At 43.7% G+C, this 18,041-nt stretch overlaps 1 protein-coding gene across 1 annotated transcript; it reads right to left on the reverse strand.

The window, feature by feature from the left end:
* Positions 1-7,420: 7,420 nt before the first annotated feature.
* Positions 7,421-17,118, reverse strand: DACT1 (dishevelled binding antagonist of beta catenin 1). The gene is made up of 4 exons (XM_068966689.1): positions 16,774-17,118; positions 14,478-14,610; positions 13,235-13,390; positions 7,421-9,201 (listed from the first exon to the last, which is right to left on the reverse strand). The coding sequence occupies exons 1-4, from the start codon at positions 17,116-17,118 to the stop codon at positions 7,421-7,423; spliced, it is 2,415 nt and encodes an 804-aa protein (XP_068822790.1).
* Between the last annotated feature and the right edge of the window lie 923 nt (positions 17,119-18,041).

An 18,041-nucleotide genomic window follows, 5' to 3' on the forward strand; every position in this document is an offset into this window, starting at 1 on the left:
TATATCACCAGCAATTAGAAAATAAAATTTTCACACTTCTATTTACAGTATCACCAAAAATCATAGAATGCATAGAATTAATCTAACAACAGATGACTAAGACCTTTACACTAAAAACTATAAAACATTGCTTCAGAAAATTTAAAAGACCTAAATAAATGGATAAATATTGCTAACTTATGGATGAAAAGGCTATTTTTAAGATGGTAATACATCTATGATGAACTACACTCCATGTGATACCAATAAAAATTTTGGCAGGGTTTTATTTTGTAGAAATTGATAAGCTGATCATAAAATTTAAATAATAATGAAAAGGATCAAGAATAATCAAAGGATTTTAAAAGAATGAAAATGAGAAACCAAAGTTGAAAGGACTTGCCCTACCTGATTTCAGTAATTACTGTAAAGCAGTTGATACTGGTGAAAAAATAGACATATAGGTAAATGAAACAGAATAGAATCCAGACATCTACATATATATATTTCAATTTTTTTAACAAAGGTGCCAAGTCAGAAGGGAAAGTCATTTCAATGAATAGCACTAGACTGAATGAATATCTGTTTGGAAAATTGAACATCTGTCCTTACCTCCCATCATATCCCCAAAATTAACTCAGAACATGTCATTTGATCTACATGTAAACCTAAAACCATAATATTTCTAGAAGAAATCATAGGAGATCTTCACAACCTTGGATTAGGAAAACATTTCTTAGATGGGATGCCAAAATCACAAACCATAAAAGAAAAAATAAAAAGCTGGACTTGATTAAAATTAAAGATGTCTGTTCCTCATAAGACACCATTAAAGTGAAAAGGCAAGCCATGGACTAGGAGAAAATACTCACAGTACTCATCAGAGGACTTTTATATTAAACTTTTAAAAAAGAAAAACTCTCACAATCTATTAATGAGAAGCCCAACAACCCATAGACAAACTATGTGAACAGATACTTCATCAAAGAAGACAGGTAGACGGCCAATGAACACATTAAAAAGTGTTCAACATTCTTAGTCATCAAGGAAGATCAAATTAAGGCCACAATAGGATACCACTACACATCTGAGTGAACTCCGGGAGATGGTGATGGACAGGGAGGCCTGGCGTGCTGCGATTCATGGGGTCGCAAAGAGTCGGACACGACTGAGCGGCTGAACTGAACTGAACTGAATACATCCATTAAGTTGGCTAAAACTAAAAAGACTGAGCCCGCCAAATGATAGTAAGGATATGAAGCAACTGAAACTCTCATTATGTCACTTGTAAGAATGTAAAATAGTACAACTCGTTTGGAATATATTTTTGCAATTTCTAAAACATTCTCCTACCATAAGACCAATGCATTTCATTTACCCAAAGGAAACAAAGACATCTGTCCACACAAAGACCTGTACATGAATGTTCTTCACAGATTTATTTATAATATCCCCAAACTGGAAATAACGCAAATGTCCATCAACAAGTAAACGGGATAAACAAATCATTATTTATCTGTATAGAAGAATACAACTCAGCAATAAAGCAGAAAAGAACTATTGAGACATGAAGCAATATACATAAACCTGAAAAGCATTATGATGAATGAAAAATTCAGGCAAAAGAGGGTACACACTGTTTAACTTCATTTATACAGAATTCTAGACAACACAAAGTATTCTATAGTGACAGAAAGCAGATCAGTGATTTTCTGGGGAAAGGGGTGGAGGGTGAGAGAGAGAGAGAGAGAGAGACAGGACACAAAGATCTCAAGGAAACTTTTGAGAATGATGGAAGTGTTCATTGTTTTGATTGTGGTGATTACATAATTATAAAAGTATGTCAAAATTGATCAAATTGTAAAGTTCAAATATGTGCATTTTATCATACTTCAGTTGTACCTTGATAATAGTGTACCAAAATGAGAGAAGGAAATGAGAATGCAACTTATTGGCAAAGGCAATGAATGGGTACCTCTATGGATTTTATTTCCAGCCCCTTGATGAGCTAGATAACCTAATCATTTCACTGTAAAACACTTAGAAATGATGGGTAAACTATTAACAAACATCCTCATACGTGTGTGTTGACTTCACTATAAATGCACCCAAGTTCGGTCTACCTTTGGAGAGTAGAGGGAGAAGTTTCTGGTCCCTGAAGCAAGGCACATGAGGACAAGGACTTGTAGCATTTGGGACTGAGCCCTCTTCATATTTCTACAGGCACACAAAGGATACACCCTCAGTGAAGGGTTGGTCCAAGAAAAAACTTCACTTCCTGGCCCAGGACGAAAATAAGGAAGCTCTTCTGCCATAGGAAATGTCTCCTCTGAGAACATGTAACCAGTGTACTTCCATGTGGGTTTAGGATTTGAACTTGTACTACCTCTGTGGGCAGGTAACCCCAACACAGAGAAATGAACTTAAAAGTGGTCCAGCATGGATATGTCCCTAAGGCACCTAGGAGAAAAAAAGACAAAAGCTCCTCGGTATGGCAAAATCCTTAATCAAGCCTCACAAGATTTCTCCCAATTATAGCCCACAGTAAAAAACAATAAAGTGACCTCACAGTAAAAAATAATAAAATACAGTGAATAAAATGCCAGGCTGGATGAAGCACAAGCTGGAATCAAGATTGCCAGGAGAAATATCAATAACCTCAGACATGCAGATGACACCACCCTTACGGTAGAAAGCAAAGAGGAACTAAAGAGCCTCTTGATGAAAGTGAAAGAGGAGTGTGAAAAGGGTGGCTTAAAACACAACACTCAAAAAACGAAGAGCATGGCATCCAGTCCCTTCACTTCATGGCAAATAAATGGGGAAAACAATGGAAACAGTAACAGACTATTTTCTTGGGCTCCAAAATCACTGAGGAAGGTGACTGCAGCCATGAAATTAAAAGATGCTTGCTCCTTGGAAGAAAAGTTATGACAAACCTGGACAGCATATTAAAAAGCAGAGATATCACTTTGCCAACAAAGGTCTGTATGGTGAAAGCTATGGTTCTTCTAATAGTCACATCCATAGTCAGGTATGGATGTGAGAGTTGGACTGTAAAGAAGGCTGAATGACAAAGAATTGATGTTTTCAAACTGTGGTGCTGGAGAAGACTCTTGAGAGTCCTTTGGACAGCAAAGAGATCAAACCAGTCAATTCTAAAGGAAATCAATCCTGAATATTCATTGAAAGGACTGATGCTGAAGCTGAAGCTCCAATACTTTGGCCACCTGATGCGAAGAGCCAACTCACTGGAAAAGATCCTGATGATGCGAAAGATTGAGGACATGAGAAGGGGGTGACAGAGGATGAGATGGTTGGATGGCATCATCGACTCAATGGACATGAATCCGAGCGAACTCTGGGAGATAGTGAAGGTCGGGGAAGCCTGGTGTGCTGCAGTCCAGGGGGCTGCAAAGAGTCGGACACTGAACAACAACACAGGAGAAAACTAAAAAGGCAGTAGGTCTGCAAGTGTACAGCACTTGGGTAACACTTTTATTGCTAAATATTAGAAATTTTCTAAGTAGGGCAAATAAGTAGCCCCATAAAATCTGGTGCCTTTTTCTTCAGTGAGGAAATACTTGGAACCCCATTATAAGCAGAGAATTATATTCACGAAATGAGAGAAGTAAGTTACAGAATGATAAATATAGACTGGGACTTGGTTTTGAAGAAAAAATATAGCGATAATATATTTGTTTGTACACATAACACAGTATGGAAATATACACACCAACATTATTAAAGGGTAGGATTTGAGGAAGATTAAGAGTGCACACATCTGTATATAAACTGACAGTTTTTCTTTCTGACAATAGGAATTTGTAATTTATTTAAATAAAGAAAAAATATTTTAAAGAGTTATTTTGTTTGAATTAACAAAAGCAGGTATATTTGTCATTGAAAATAATGGACAGAATCCAATTTTCCAGTTTTCTAGTAGTATAACTGTTAGCTACAGGCAAGTCAAGCAACAGACAGAGGCAGACAAACCCAAGGTTCTTTGAAAATCCTGTTTTCCTCACTTCTCTTTCTTTGGTCTTCTGTCACCTAAAATGTAATTATTCAGAAGCTGGTTTTTAGAAAGAGTCCCCCTTCTGTGCTTATTGAGAACAACCTGTACATGATTCCAGAACTGACTGCAGGTCACAGTTGCCTTACACAATAAACTTTATAGCTTGCCCCCAAAGAGACTGGATCACACACAGCATTAGAAAACATGGTCAGATCATCTGCTTGTTTGTCCTTGGCTTAGATTTAATCAGGCAACCAAAGAAATTCTAGTCAAAGAATGACTACATGTAAAAACATACAAATATGAAAAGACTAGCAACTCTACATTTTCAAAAATTGTCTGAGGTGTCTTGTTAAGAAAAGAAGTCTTGTTGGGGGAAAAAAAAAAAAAAGCCTTATCTTTATAAGCCTCAGAGAAATAATTTGCTATAGTTCCAAAGTTAAAAGCCTTCTTAGAGATAAGAGAGAAATACAGAAAAAGAGATCATTTCCAAGACAGAATAAAAAAATGGATAGTTACCAGATTTTTGTTACATTGAAATTTAGCATCTGAAAAATCATTTTAAAAGAGTACAATTTCATAATAAATATATGAATGAGACTGAGCTGACTCCCCAGTCTCCTTTTAATGACATTTATCCTCTCACTGGCCAAATTTGGGACATGTTGAGCATCAAAAAGAACAATACACATAAGTGATTATAAAGGATTAAATGAGTAAGACTCCACAAATTCACCATGATCATTTAAAGAGACAAAGGGAAAAAATAAGGAAAGCTCCTTTTTGTATAATGTCACCCAATAAAAGTAGAAGGAAAGATATTTAGAAAACCACCATGTTGCATCCTCAAGGCAATAACTGATTCAGGCAAGGATCAGCAAAGTAAACTCAAGCCATTAAGTCAAAAGTTATGAAGAATAAGATATCCACACTGTGCCAAAGAATCACTCACAAATACTAACCATCTGCAAAGAGGAAAAACAAAACCTTTACAGTAGAGAAGGCTCTGCTCACTAACTTGACCGAGAGATCGCTCTTAAATTCAGTAATAGTAGGTAATCTGATATTCTGTTTCTTGATGTGAAGCAATAAAAGTACGCAAGGTCACTGGTGAAATTTTCTTTCCAAGAATGTTTACCCTGAATCCAATCAAGCCCTCACAGTTTACAGGAAATAGAGGGACTAGAAGATGTTTTTTAAAAAAACCAACATAAAGAAACAACCAAATCCAGAATGGAGTTCTTCTACAAGACAACTGTGCTGACTTTAACAACCAAATGTCATTGTAAAAAAATATGGAGAGGCTATTCTAAGATTAAGACCCTGACGCTGGGAAAGACTGAAGGCAGAAGGAGAAGGGACAACAGAGGACGAGATGGTTGGATGGCACCACTGACTCAATCGACATGAGTTTGAGGAAACTCCAGGAGATGGTGAAGGACCGGGAAGCCTGGTGTTCTGCAGTCCATGGAGTTGCAAAGAGTCAGACATGACTGAGCAACTGAACAACAACAACAAATTCTAAGACTAGGGATCTATAACCAAATGCAGAGTATAACTGACTGAATCCTGGTTGGAGGGAGCAGTGAAGCTGCTATTTAAAAATCTTGAAACAAATTGGAAAGTTATTAAATAGAGATTAAACATTTGATATTAAGAATTATTGTCAGTTTTCATTAGGTGTGATCATGGTGTTGTGGTTATATAGGAGAATGGCCTTGTTCTTAGGAAATACCTGGTTTTTGTAAATGAAACATGATGCCTGAAATTTACTCTAAAATAATGTAGTAGTGTAGTAGGGAGAGGGAAGATTACCAAAATCTGTCTTTAACCCACAAAACCAGCAATATGGTTTAATCTAATATATTTATATAGAGTGTTAAAGCATGCATGGCAAAATGTTAACAATTGTTGAATCTAGGTGGTGGCTACACAGGTGTTTATTGTACTTTCCTTTCAACTTTTCCATGTTGAAAATTTTTCATACTTAGAAGTTGGGGGCGAGAGGAGGTTTTCACAGAAATATTTTCCTTAGAAGAACTCTATTAAACGTACCTTCAATTTTAAAGCACCTTAACCATTCTCAACAAGTGAATTGCTTGTCCTCATTTGTTTATGTACCATCCATTCAAATACTCTTAAAATCTGCCTTAATTATTGTAAATAATATTTCAAATGCTAGAATAGGCCTAATATAAATCCCACAATAATCAGCACAAGATTTATAGGTGTAAACATCTGGTTTTATACCCAAATAACAAACTTAACAGCAGGAAAACAAATTGTTTATTACAGCATATAATGTGTTATATTAAATTTACACAAAGATATATAAAAACACATACTGTTTATATCATACAGTCATTTAACATCAACAGGAATATCAAAACAAATACTACTCATGCACAAAACATGCATATATTGGTATAAAAAAGCAATTTTACACAATACTGTTTACCAAAAAAATTTTTTTTTAAAAAAGCCCTTCCGAGACAGGGTCAGTGGTCCAATCTGGACTGGATTGCACTAATATGTTTGGGCTAATGTTTAGATGGCACAGTGCTCTGTGAGCAGTTCTGAGCTTGGAGTGGCACCCAAGAGTTATTTCATTAGGAGTGAATTTCTCTGCACCCATTGAAGAAACGTTATAACAAAGGCAAGTCTCCAAGGGAGGAATGGTTGGATCTGCTGTAAATTAGAGAGGAGGGAAAAAGGCATCAATGTTGGGTAAATGGCCCTAGAAGGGGTTACTGTAACCAGGGCCTAGGCACCAAGGGTGGCAAAGGTCTTAGCGAATCCTTTTAAGGTATTACCAGCCTCCCTACCCAGATCACTTTTCCGGATGTAGGGTGTGGTCTTCAAGTTCTGAGTCCAGTAAACCAAACAGTTCTGAGAAGAAAACAGAATGGGGCTACATCTGAGAAAAGCAGAATATATAAAAAATGACAGAAAACCACGACTGCCCCTTGTATCTGCTTCACACAACTGTATGTGATATCCCCAACAGGAAAACCCTCATGGCGACGCTGCCCTAAAGAACCAAGGAAGCAAATGCATGTCCTCAAATGCCATCCACCTGACCTCCAGATCAAAAGGTCTCATCCACTTAACACCTGAACATCAAAACCTGTGCCTTCACAGATGCTCAGACCTTTTCAAAGAAAAATCATCTGATACCACAAAATTCACTCACTGTCACCACCATTAGAAACTCAATATTCACTTCTAACCAGCAAAAAAAACATTCTTTACCTTCCATTAAAGGCACTAGTGTCCATACATGACGAAGAGGAGACAAAAATTCACCTCGGTTTTCTCTTAACCAAAGGAAAGCACTCCGGGAAATTATTACACACGAAAAAGGAAGACACCACCGACTGGTGGGGAGCTAGAAAGTCCCACTCTCTACACGGAGGATGTGCCTCAGACGGTCGTCATCAGTTTCAAAGAGCCCGACCGAAAGCGGAGGATCTTCTTCTTGAGGTTGTGTGAGGCCTTAATCTTGACGAAGGTTTTGGTGGGGTTGTGGCGAAGGCCGGGGGCCGGGACCGGCTGCAGGGGGAGCGTCTGCACGAACTGGGACCAAATCAAGCCCCCGCTCTCCTCCGAGTCGCTGGTGCTCGTGCTGTCGCCCACGAAGTCGCCCTCGCTCACGCTGGACTCACTGTCGCCGAAGCAGTTGGTGGTGTAGTTGCTGCGCTCGTCCTCGCTGGTGTCCAGCACGGTGGAGTGGAACAGGGACTCGCACTCGGCCGAGTACTCGGAGTCGCTGGCCGCGTACGCGTAGGGGCTGGCGTAAGGCCCGGCCGCGAACAGCCCCGCGGGCTCCCGCCGGCCCCGCCGCGCGCGCCGCAGCGCCTCCTCGTACGACACCTCGGCGGCCGACCTCCACCGCCGCGAGTCGGTGCGCTTGTGCTTGGGCTTGGCCACCACCGCCTCCCGGCCGTGGCCGTGGCCGTGCGCCCGGCTCCCTGCGCGGTGGCCCGCCCCCAGCGGCCGGCTGGGGAGCCCCGCGTCCGGCTGGCCGCCCCCGCCCCGCCGCGCCTTGGCCGGGGCCCGCCGCAGTTTCTTATTTGTATCCGTGTCGTCGGGGAACCGACACTTCTTGCTGGCCGCCCGGGCCTTCTCCCTCACGGCGGGCAGAGCACTTTCCGGCCCGTGGACAGCCGGCGCCCGGTGCTTCACAGCGGAGCCCCTCGGGGCGGCTGCGGGGCGCGCACCCCGGGGCGGTCTGACCCCCGGAGGCGGCGCCAGGACGGCCGGCGCCTTCCCCAGGGGCCCTTCCTCCAGGCTCTGAGAAGAGGAGCCCTCGCTTCTGAAATCCAGGGCCGGCCGCTCTTCCGCCGGGAAAGTGGGGGGCAGCAGGGCTGAAGCGGCGGGAGGGGGCGCCAGAGTGCCTGCCTGCGGGCTGTTTTTCTGTGGCACCTTTTTCAGTGGCTGGACCACTTTGTTCTCTTGCAGCGGTGCGAGGACCCTCCCAGGGCTCTCTTTCGGAGAGGCAGCTGGGATCTGCCCGCTTTCCTTAGAGGACTCCCCTGTCCCAGCGGGGGGACACCTCGCATGTTCCTGGGAGGCAGGCTTGGCGGTTTTGGGCAGATGCTTACCTTGAAGTTCGGTAGCAGTGCCTGGAGAACAGCCTTCAGGCGCGGGCAACCTCTTGCTTTCCAGAGGTTCTGGCTTTGATTCTTTTGACCACTGTTTTGGTGGGGAGAAGGCCCCATTGTCCAAAGAAGGGATGCCTCCGGAGGGCAAAGGCACCTGTTTCGAATTCTTAAGGTTCCCACTGTTGCCCTGTGAGACACCCCCAGTCACTCTGACACAAACGCTCCCATTCCTCAGAAGCCCCTTCGTGGGGTCAGCGTTCACACTGGTCCTCGGTTTGTTGGTCCTTACTGGGTGGGTTTTTTTCTGGACTAGGCTCAGAATGTAACCATCCATCTTCTTGCTGGATGAAGGATGGGGAGCAGACCACAAACTGCTTGGAGATGGTAAGTTAGTGTCTGTCTTGATGGTGTCCAGCTCAGATCCCGCACAAACGTCGTTGGCATGGTTACCAAGCCGCTCCTCTTCCCTCAGGGGGTTGCCAGTCAGGCAAAGGAGGAACATTGGGCTCTGCACAGCCACGGCATGAAGTGGACTCGGGTAGCGATACACATCATTCCCATTTTTAGACACCAGATCGCACTGGTACTTGGGATTCACATCTGCAATGACAGCAAGGAAATTAGATTGTGGTGTGGAGAGGGAACAGTCAACTGCCCTTGAGGCCTGGTCTTCACAATGGCCTTCTTTATATTCTAGCTATCCTATGAGATCTGAAAAACATTTAAAGGTACACTCTGAAGAAATGAACTGGTCAGCACCAGCTTGATCAGGCCAGTTTCTATGAAGACAAATTCAGGGGTAGTGAGAGAATAACAAAGAATCAACAAATACAAGACAAGCTACTCTACTATTTCACATACAGTTCGTACTACTAGATGAGGAAAAAAACAATCAACAAAGGAATTTTTAACAAGATATAACTCTGAATGAAAAATATTCAGGCATTAAAAATGCTTTCAAACTACTGAATAATATATGGGAGACAGTTTAAAGTGGAGTGAAAATCATAATTTTATAATTTTACTAAGACTGGATATAGTCAAAGAAAAAAGTCTGAAATGAAGCATGCAAAGATGCTAATAGTAGCATCTCAAAGTGGTGGGAAAAGTAATGGTACTTTCTTCTTTTTCTAACTTTTCAATAAAAGTATGCTGGAGAAGGAAATGGCAACCCACTCCAGTACTCTTGCCTGGAAAATTCCATGGTCTGAGGAGCCTGGTAGGCTACAGTCCATGGGGTCACAAGGAGTCAGACATGACTGAGCAACTTCACTTTCACATATGTACTGCCTTTATAACTGGAAAAATAAACCTTTTTTGAGCCATTCTTTCTCTGGGCCACTTTCCCTTCTGTGTTCTATTCCTGGTTTCCCTTTAAGTACTTGAGATAAACTATACTTTCATGGGCTTTCTCCTCATTTTGAATATTTTTTTAGACCTAGTTCTTAATGACATGTGTTTGAATATAACTGTCAATTACAAGGTGAGGGAAACTAATCTAATTTCAATCAAGATTAAATTTAAATAATAATCACCTTATGTTTTTAATAGTGATACTAAAAAATAAAGCACAATATTTTATGAAGGAATTTTTGATGAGGCTTTAAAAGATTGAGGAGTAGTACTAATGAATAAAATTTCCACATCTCAAAAACATAGATGCCAAAATACAATGAAATCAAGCTTCCTTGCTTAATTAGATTATTCTGATCTCTTATCCTGGTATATATTATAAATATCAAATCCTCTGAGTGAATTTTAGTTACAGAAGATCAAAGTTTTTGTCCCTATTTAATTTGCTTTCCATTATATTTATTCACTCATATACTGAAAACCTACTATGTGCTAAATTCTATGTTAATTGTTTAAAGGAAAGCCCTGTGAATTTCAATGATTATCAGCAGTCTCGGTGGCAGGGTCAGTCTAGACCCAGAAATGATACTCATTTGTAAACAAAATTTTATTATAAAATAAATGTGTCATGTCCCCAATTCACTTCCACTCCCAATAAACAGTTTGTTGTAAGAAGGGGAAATCTCTCTAGCTAATATCTGTGCTCATTCTTCCTCACTACCCCAAGGCCTATCCTTATCTCACTGAAAGCCACATTTACCTACATGACACCTCTCATCCCTATTCCCTCTTTTCTAGAGTTAAGGAACAAGACAGACATCCCAGCCCCCAAAGACCAACCCAACTGTCTCAATTATGAGAAGATGTGACATTTGGGATAGAGGAGTCTGTCCTTAAGGAAAACCTATACCAAACCTAGACCTTTAATGGGTTTATAAAATTTCCCTCTGAAACCAAATCTGCAGAATGAAAGGCAGCAATTACCAATGAACTTGAGACCCAGACACTCTAAATAACACAGATCTGCACTTCCCCAAATGATTGCTGCTAACAACGCACACTACAGAGACACCAGCTGATTAGCAGCCTCAGTTGTTTGGTGTTATGTTTGCACTGCTTAGACCTCAGCAATTCAGCCTATACCTAAGTGGACAATACATAAAACCAAGGGTATACTGACTTGTGCCAGAACCTATCGCCTCCTCTAATCTCTGTATCTTCTCTGCTCTTCTGAAGAATCACACTAAATCAGAACTAAGGAAGATGTCCCAAATTTCAGCAACAACTCTGCCATTCAGCAAACCAGGAGCCTCTGACAAAAGGCATGTGAAACCAAATTCCTCCTGTCTGATGAGAAGGGTGAACACAACACTTTCTGAATTCCCTTAGTGTGGTGGAAAAACAAGGATCTGGCAGTTAGTCCTAAGCTTGAACCCTGCCTCTGCCACTTACTCACTATATATAGTCTTAAGCAACTTACCAAACTTAACCTCACCAGACCTCCATTATCTGATACATAAGTTTCTGACAACACTTTCACCTTGCAGAACTGTGTGGAGGATTCAAAGCAGAGAAATGTATGCAGAGCATACAGCAGTGTGTGAGACACATAGTGGAAATGGAGAAACTCTTCCAGAACCAACAATGGCATGATTCTCTCTAGACATCACTGCAATAATAGCCCCAAATGGGGGAAATGGTCAAGGGGATCTAACCCCATCCACCTGCTAAAAGAAGAGAAAGCTGAGCTGCCGTCATGCAAGGCATTCTGGAGAACAGAGCTGAGCTGCCGTCATGCAAGGCATTCTGGAGAACACGGAGGGGCTACTGCCACCAGAAGAGACAAGCAGCTCTTAAGCAGGCTGACAGATATGTTTAACTTGATGTAAGCTTTGGTGGTGGTGGTTTAGTCACTAACCACTAGTCATGTCCGACTCCTATGACCCCATGGACTGTAGCCTGCCAGGCTTCTCTGTCCATGGGATCTCCCAGGCAAGAATACTGGAGTGGGCTGCCATATCCTTCTCCAGGGGATCTTCCTGACCCAGGAATCAAACCTGGGTCTCCTGCATTGCAGGCGGTCTCCTGCACTGCAGGAGGATTCTTCACCGACTGAGTTACCAGGGAAGCCTTAACTTTAAATGATGAAGAAGAAAGTAGATCTAAAGTAATCTTGAAAACGCAAACAAGTTAACAGCAAAGATTCAGAAATAGAGCTCAAGATCTATAATACTGGGACAGGATTTCTAAAGATAAACTACCTTGCTACCATCAGGATATAAAGCCAGGTAACACCCAACAAGGACTGGGAATAGTGGTGATCTTGATCTAGATGCAGCTATGGCACTAAAGGCAAAAAGCAGATGAAGTTCTCTGCCTTTGTTTTTTATCAGCAGAAGGGGCTGAAGCCAGACAACTTTTAAGGACCTTCGACCCCTTCCAATTAAAAATGTCTATCAGTTCTGTAGATGAAGAAGTTGTGGTACTTATACACAATGGAAAATTACTCAGCCATAAAAAGGAACTCATTTGAGTCAGTTCTAGGAAGGTAGATGAACCTGCTGCTGCTAAGTCACTTCAGTCATGTCCAACTCTGTGTGACCCCACAGACGGCAGCCCACCAGGCTCCACCGTCCCTGGGATTCTCCAGGCAAGAACACTGGAGTGGGTTGCCATTTCCTTCTCCAATGCATGAAAGTGAAAAGTGAAAGTGAACTCGCTCAGTCGTGTCGAACTCTTAGTGACCCCATGGACTGCAACCCACCAGCCTCCTCCATCCATGGGATTTTCCAGGCAAGAGTACTGGAGTAGGGTGCCATTGCCTTCTCCGAGATGAACCTAGAGCCTGTTATATAGTAAAGTAAGTCAGAAAGAGAAAAACAAATATCATATACTAATGCATATATATGGAATCTAGAAAAATGGTACCAATGAACCTACTTGCAGGACAGGAATAGAGAAGCAGATATAGAGAACAGACTTTGGATACAGTGGGAAGGAAAGGGTGGAACCAATTGAGAGAGTAGCATTGAAACATATATATTACCATATGTAAAACAGATAGCTAACGGGAAATTTCTATATAACACAGGGAGCTCAATGCAGTGCTCTGTGGCAGCTTAGGGTGGTGTGCAGTGGGAGCAGGTTCAAGAGAGAGGGGACATATGTATGTTTATGCAGGATTGAAACTGTTGTATGACAGAAGCCAAGACAATGCTGTAAAGCAATTATCCTCCAATTGAAAATCAATTTTTTAAATGTCAGTTCTAAAAAGTCTTACCTGCAGATTTGGGGCAACCATCTGAGATAGTCAAGGTTGCCTCCAAGGGGCTGCAGAAGCAGGTGCTGGAATGACAACTGGATAAACACTCACTGAAGACCGAATTTGAGGAATTGGACAGGGATCCTGAAGCCCCATCACTCAGTTCATAAAACCCTACAAATCAAAACATCATTTAAGATTAAGATCATGTCAAGCAAAAACACACATTTGTGCTTAAAAGGACAAGGAGTAATCATGTACAAAAAAGAGAAAAGAGAGAATATGGAGGGAGGAATAGCAATTTTGGTTCATGAGATACAGTGTCTTGACTTTAGGGTTTCATTTCCAGCAATCCTCAGAAAAAAGCAAAGAGCCCATAACAACAAGTACGTTTCAAAGTTGAGAGTACTCTCACTCTCAAACTGACCTTCCTCCTTGGCCCCACCTTTAAAGATGGGCAAGGAAAGAGACTTCAGATCTGTCAGAGTGTCAACTTTTTCACAAACATTTCAGAAAAAATAACCTGAAGAGAAAAACAAATCTATGTAAGGAGCCAAATGGTTTAAAAGGAAAAAAGAAAACTTTTGAAGTGGTCTCAGGAAGTTGAAGTGTGACTAATTTTCTAGCCCTGTTCTGACTTTCTCAAGTTTCAAAGGAGGATCACGCTTCCAGAAATTTGCATAGAAGCTTTTATTTTTAAACTCAGGGGACTTCAGTCAGATGAGTCTCATTATTAAAAATTTTGTTGTCTGATGAACTCATCTATGAAACAGAAATAGACTCACAGACATAAAAGAACAGACTTGTGCTTGCTGGGGAATGGTGGGCAGGGATAGATTGGGAGTCTGGCATTGGCCAATACAAATCATTACATAGAAAATGGATGGCAATTTTCTCCCAATTAAAAATCAATTAAAAAAAAGAGAATGGATGAACAACAAGATCCTACTGTACAGTACAGGAAACTATATCCTGTGATAAACTATAACAGATAAGAATATATATACAAATAACTGAATCACTTATTGTACAGCAGAAATTAATACAATGCTGTAAATCAACTATATTTCAATAAATGCATTGCCTGATTTTGTTTCCCTGTCATGCAACTGAATAACAGACTTTTCTTGTTTTGTTTTGCTGTAGACTCTCTGAACCGGAAACAAACTCCATTGTCCTTTGCAGGTCTGAGAATGCAAAGCACAGGTGGCTGAGATAGAACTCATGGCAGCAGAATTTCTCCTCATGCCCCCACACTCACCTGAGCTGGGGCGGCTGTCTGTCTCCAGGCGCTCTTCAGATGTCTTTTCCACATCCAGCCTCAAGTCACTTATCTGCTTGTCAAGTTCCTGCAACTGGTTCAACAAACCAGCGTCTCTTCTCCTCAAACAATTCTGATGAGGAAGAAACAGAGAAAGGAAAAAAAAAAAAAAAGTTGGCACTAAGTATTCAAATTACCATCTAAAGAGTTCCCTAAATTTTCCAAAACCAAAACTTTACTGGATGACCTGAAGTAAAGAAAAACTTCAAGAATATGTCCTGTTTAATTCCACTTTCTCACATTTTGCAGTGATATAAAGTTTCTTCATAAAAACAAGACTTGCTTTTTGTTTCAGCTAATATATATACAAACTTACTTTTTATAGGTAGGGATATGAAAAACCCACTGAGATTTAAAAAAAACAAACCTCTGTGTACAGCCAATTTATTACAAAACAGTACTTCACAGTAGACTCTTTAATTTGAAGTCAGAGTGTAACAGATTTCCTACAATACACTATAATCTTTCTTAGGTGAGATTTTCTGGCCAAATGTCCTGCAGAGTTTTGATTTCTATTAGTCACTTTGTGGGGTTTAATCAGTCTTAGGGCCTTTGAAAGTGAGAAACTAATACTAATAGCCAGTGCCAAGTATAATGTGAGCTGGCAGAATCCAAAACCCTCAAGGGAAGGTCCATCAAGATTTGAACTCAACTCGGGTTTCCAAAGGTGACAGACTGTAGTGCTAAGTCACACCGCCACCTAGTGCTTCCTATTGCTGGGGAGGAAAAAAAAAAAAAAGAAGAAAACTCAAAGGCATCTGGTTCAAATCACAAATGCCAAGTCTACAAATGAAAATAGTACCACAAACACTGACTGGACGGGAATTCTGACATGCTGTCTTGCTCCTCTCCAGGGAACAACAGGAATGTGCCACTCACAATTGTGAGATTCATGAAGACAAGAAGGTGCTATTGTATAAGACAATGCACAGAATGTCAATGACCAGGCACAACCAGCAACAATTGACTCAAATCAGTCTGCTACCAAAAACCACAGCAAAACGCCAAACCTGAGATATTGCACAAACCACTACTTCCACACAGCCTTACAGGACAGATGCATACGAGTATCTGTTCCTCCTGTCTGTCCTTGAACTTAAAAAGCTTGGACACGTAACATGCTTGTTGTTAGAACGAGTTTCTTCAGGAAAAAATGAACCCAACAAGTAAAATCACTTTGATGCTCAAAAAGAGAGACAAATTATCTGAAAAAAAGATAATACAAGAAAACCCTTCACAACCACAAGGCATCACTCTGTTAGCAGGAGAGACGTTATCTAGTATGTGTCTAGTTTCAGATAGTATCACACGGTCAGATAAGGATTTTTTTTTTTTTTTCTGTTTTCAAAACTAAATTTTTGAGGTCATGGAAACAAAGCTGCCGCCATTTCTCTGAGGTTGGGTCAAAGCGTTTCATCAGTACATTAAGCGTCAAAGTTCTTTTTCTTCCCCGTTAATGAAGACGGTAGAGAATGTCTGAGATGCTGACACAAATCCAATAAGATAAATGCTCCCTGAGAGGAGGTTTTCCCTTCCGCCCACCTCCACCTCAAGTCACAACGAGCAGCACGTATGAGAGCAGGGGGCACTTTCTCCAGCCAAATTTCCATCATGTGCATCTGTTTTAGCCGCCTTATACAAAGGGCTTCTATCTGAAATTAAGCAGCAGAGTAGGCAAAAGCTGGCAGGCTGGAGGGGGAAGCCCAGGGAGGGGCAGGCAGGGCTCCCCGCGGCCGCTTCCGTGTAATAGTAAAATTAGGCACTGGACAGTCAATCGCGCCCCAAAAGTCCCCTCCTCGGCTTTTGTCCCCTCTCGGCGGGAGGACCTGAAGCCAAGAAGCCCTCCAAAGAAATGCTATTTTAAAGGAGGGTTTGCAAACCTTCGGGGAAAGGGCAGACATTCGTCTAACTAGAGCGATTGGAGGTTCCGACCACAAGACTCCAAGAATCCCGAAGGCAGGGCTAGAAGAGAGAGAGGCCTCCCTCGCCCGGGCAGTCCGCGCGGGGTCTCCGGCCTCTCACCTGACACAAAGCCGGCACACGCCGGGATCGCGTGGGCGTCGGCAACCCACGCGCCCCCGGGGACCCGCAGGAACCCAGATCAGGGAAGGGCCGGGCGGGGGTCCCGGGAAGCCAGAGGGTTGCTCCTAGCTAGAGGCACCCACCACGGACCACCTGCCCGACCCCCGGCCCGTCTGCAGGGACAACCGTGCCCCTACCTCCGGGCACGACCTACCAATTGCTTCCGCAGCAGCAAGATGTTCTCCTCCAAGAACTTCTCCTCCAGGCGGTTGCGCTGCGCCGCCTCCCCCGGCAGCTCCCCGGCGCGGGCTGCAGCGGCCCCCGCGCCCCCCGTGCCGCGCAGGGCGCCCCGGACCAGCAGCTCCTGGCGCTGGCGCAGGTACTCCAGCTCCGCCAGCCCGGCCAGCGTGGCCTCCTGCCGCTCGCGGGTGCGCTGCCGCTCCGTGTCCGCCTCGCCCTTCTCCCGCCAGCGCCCCTCAGACTCCGCCGTGCGCTGCTCTCCCCGGGCCGGCGCCGGCGGCTCCTGCTCCTTAGCCGTCCCGGTCGGACTCGGCTTCATGGCCCCCAACCCGGCCGCTCGCACCCGTCCCCGCAGCCGGGCCGCCCGGGCGGAGGAGCGGGCGCTAGGGCTGCGGCCTCCGGCTCATGCCTCCCGGCGGCAGGGCGCGGCGGCGGGGGCGGGGACCCGGAGCGCTCAGGACCCGCGCGCGGCCCCGGGCTGCAGCCGTCCGGGCCCCGGGCGGCGCCGTCCGCTGTCGCCGCGCGTCCCTCGCCGCGGCCCCGCAGCTGATAACGCCCTGCCCGGCGCTACGTCACGCGCGGCGGCCAGGCGAACCCCCTCCCCGCGCCGGCCCCTCGGCTGCGAGGCCCGCTCCCCCTCGGCTTCCCCCTCCAGTGTCAGGGGCGCCGCTCGCGCTCGGCGCCGGCCTCCTGCTCGCCTGGCCCTCCCCGCTCCTCCCTCTCTCCTCCCCCGCTCTTCCTCGCGGGCCTCCTCGCCCCCTTTTCGGGTTTACGGCACCCAGTCTTTGCCTCGCTTCTTATTGGTTCTTTACAATCGCACAAAGCCAGGGGCGAGCACCCCGAGCCCCAGCATCCTGTTACAGCCGGCTTCGCTGGCAGGGTCCGCCAAGGGACGCAGCAGTCGGGCTCCGCAGAGAACTTTCTGAAACTCGACAGAGTTGCAGCCCACTATGTTAACCCTTTCCCCACACGTCCACTGTTCGCATCCACTCAGGCTGGTTTAGGTTTCTTCCACCTTAGCAAGTAAGGTACTGCGAGTGTGTTCAAAGACTTTTTCTTGGAGTTGTCTTTTGTGACTCCAAGTTGTAAAGGCAAGCTCTACAAGGCACAGTGCAGCGTTGTCCGAAAACTGTTGAACTCTTGGTTTTGTTGCTGTTTGTTTTAATCTTTTCATGGAAGGCGTTTAAAATTAGGCAGGAGGATGTCGCTGTACAGCCAGCGGTTGCATCAATTCTACAAGCT

Source organism: Capricornis sumatraensis, chromosome 2, assembly GCF_032405125.1.
Source record: "Capricornis sumatraensis isolate serow.1 chromosome 2, serow.2, whole genome shotgun sequence".
Lineage (NCBI taxonomy): Eukaryota > Metazoa > Chordata > Mammalia > Artiodactyla > Bovidae > Capricornis > Capricornis sumatraensis.

What these genes read in the sequence shown, in the direction of transcription:
- DACT1 (XM_068966689.1), bottom strand. Translation starts at nt 17,118, where the DNA reads ATGAAGCCGAGTCCGACCGGGACGGCTAAGGAGCAGGAGCCGCCGGCG. An exon ending in TGCTGCTGCGGAAGCAATTG is followed by an intron (nt 14,611 to 16,773) that starts GTAGGTCGTGCC and finishes CTTCCTCATCAG; the next exon opens with AATTGTTTGAGGAGAAGAGA. An exon ending in AGACAGCCGCCCCAGCTCAG is followed by an intron (nt 13,391 to 14,477) that starts GTGAGTGTGGGG and finishes TTTGATTTGTAG; the next exon opens with GGTTTTATGAACTGAGTGAT.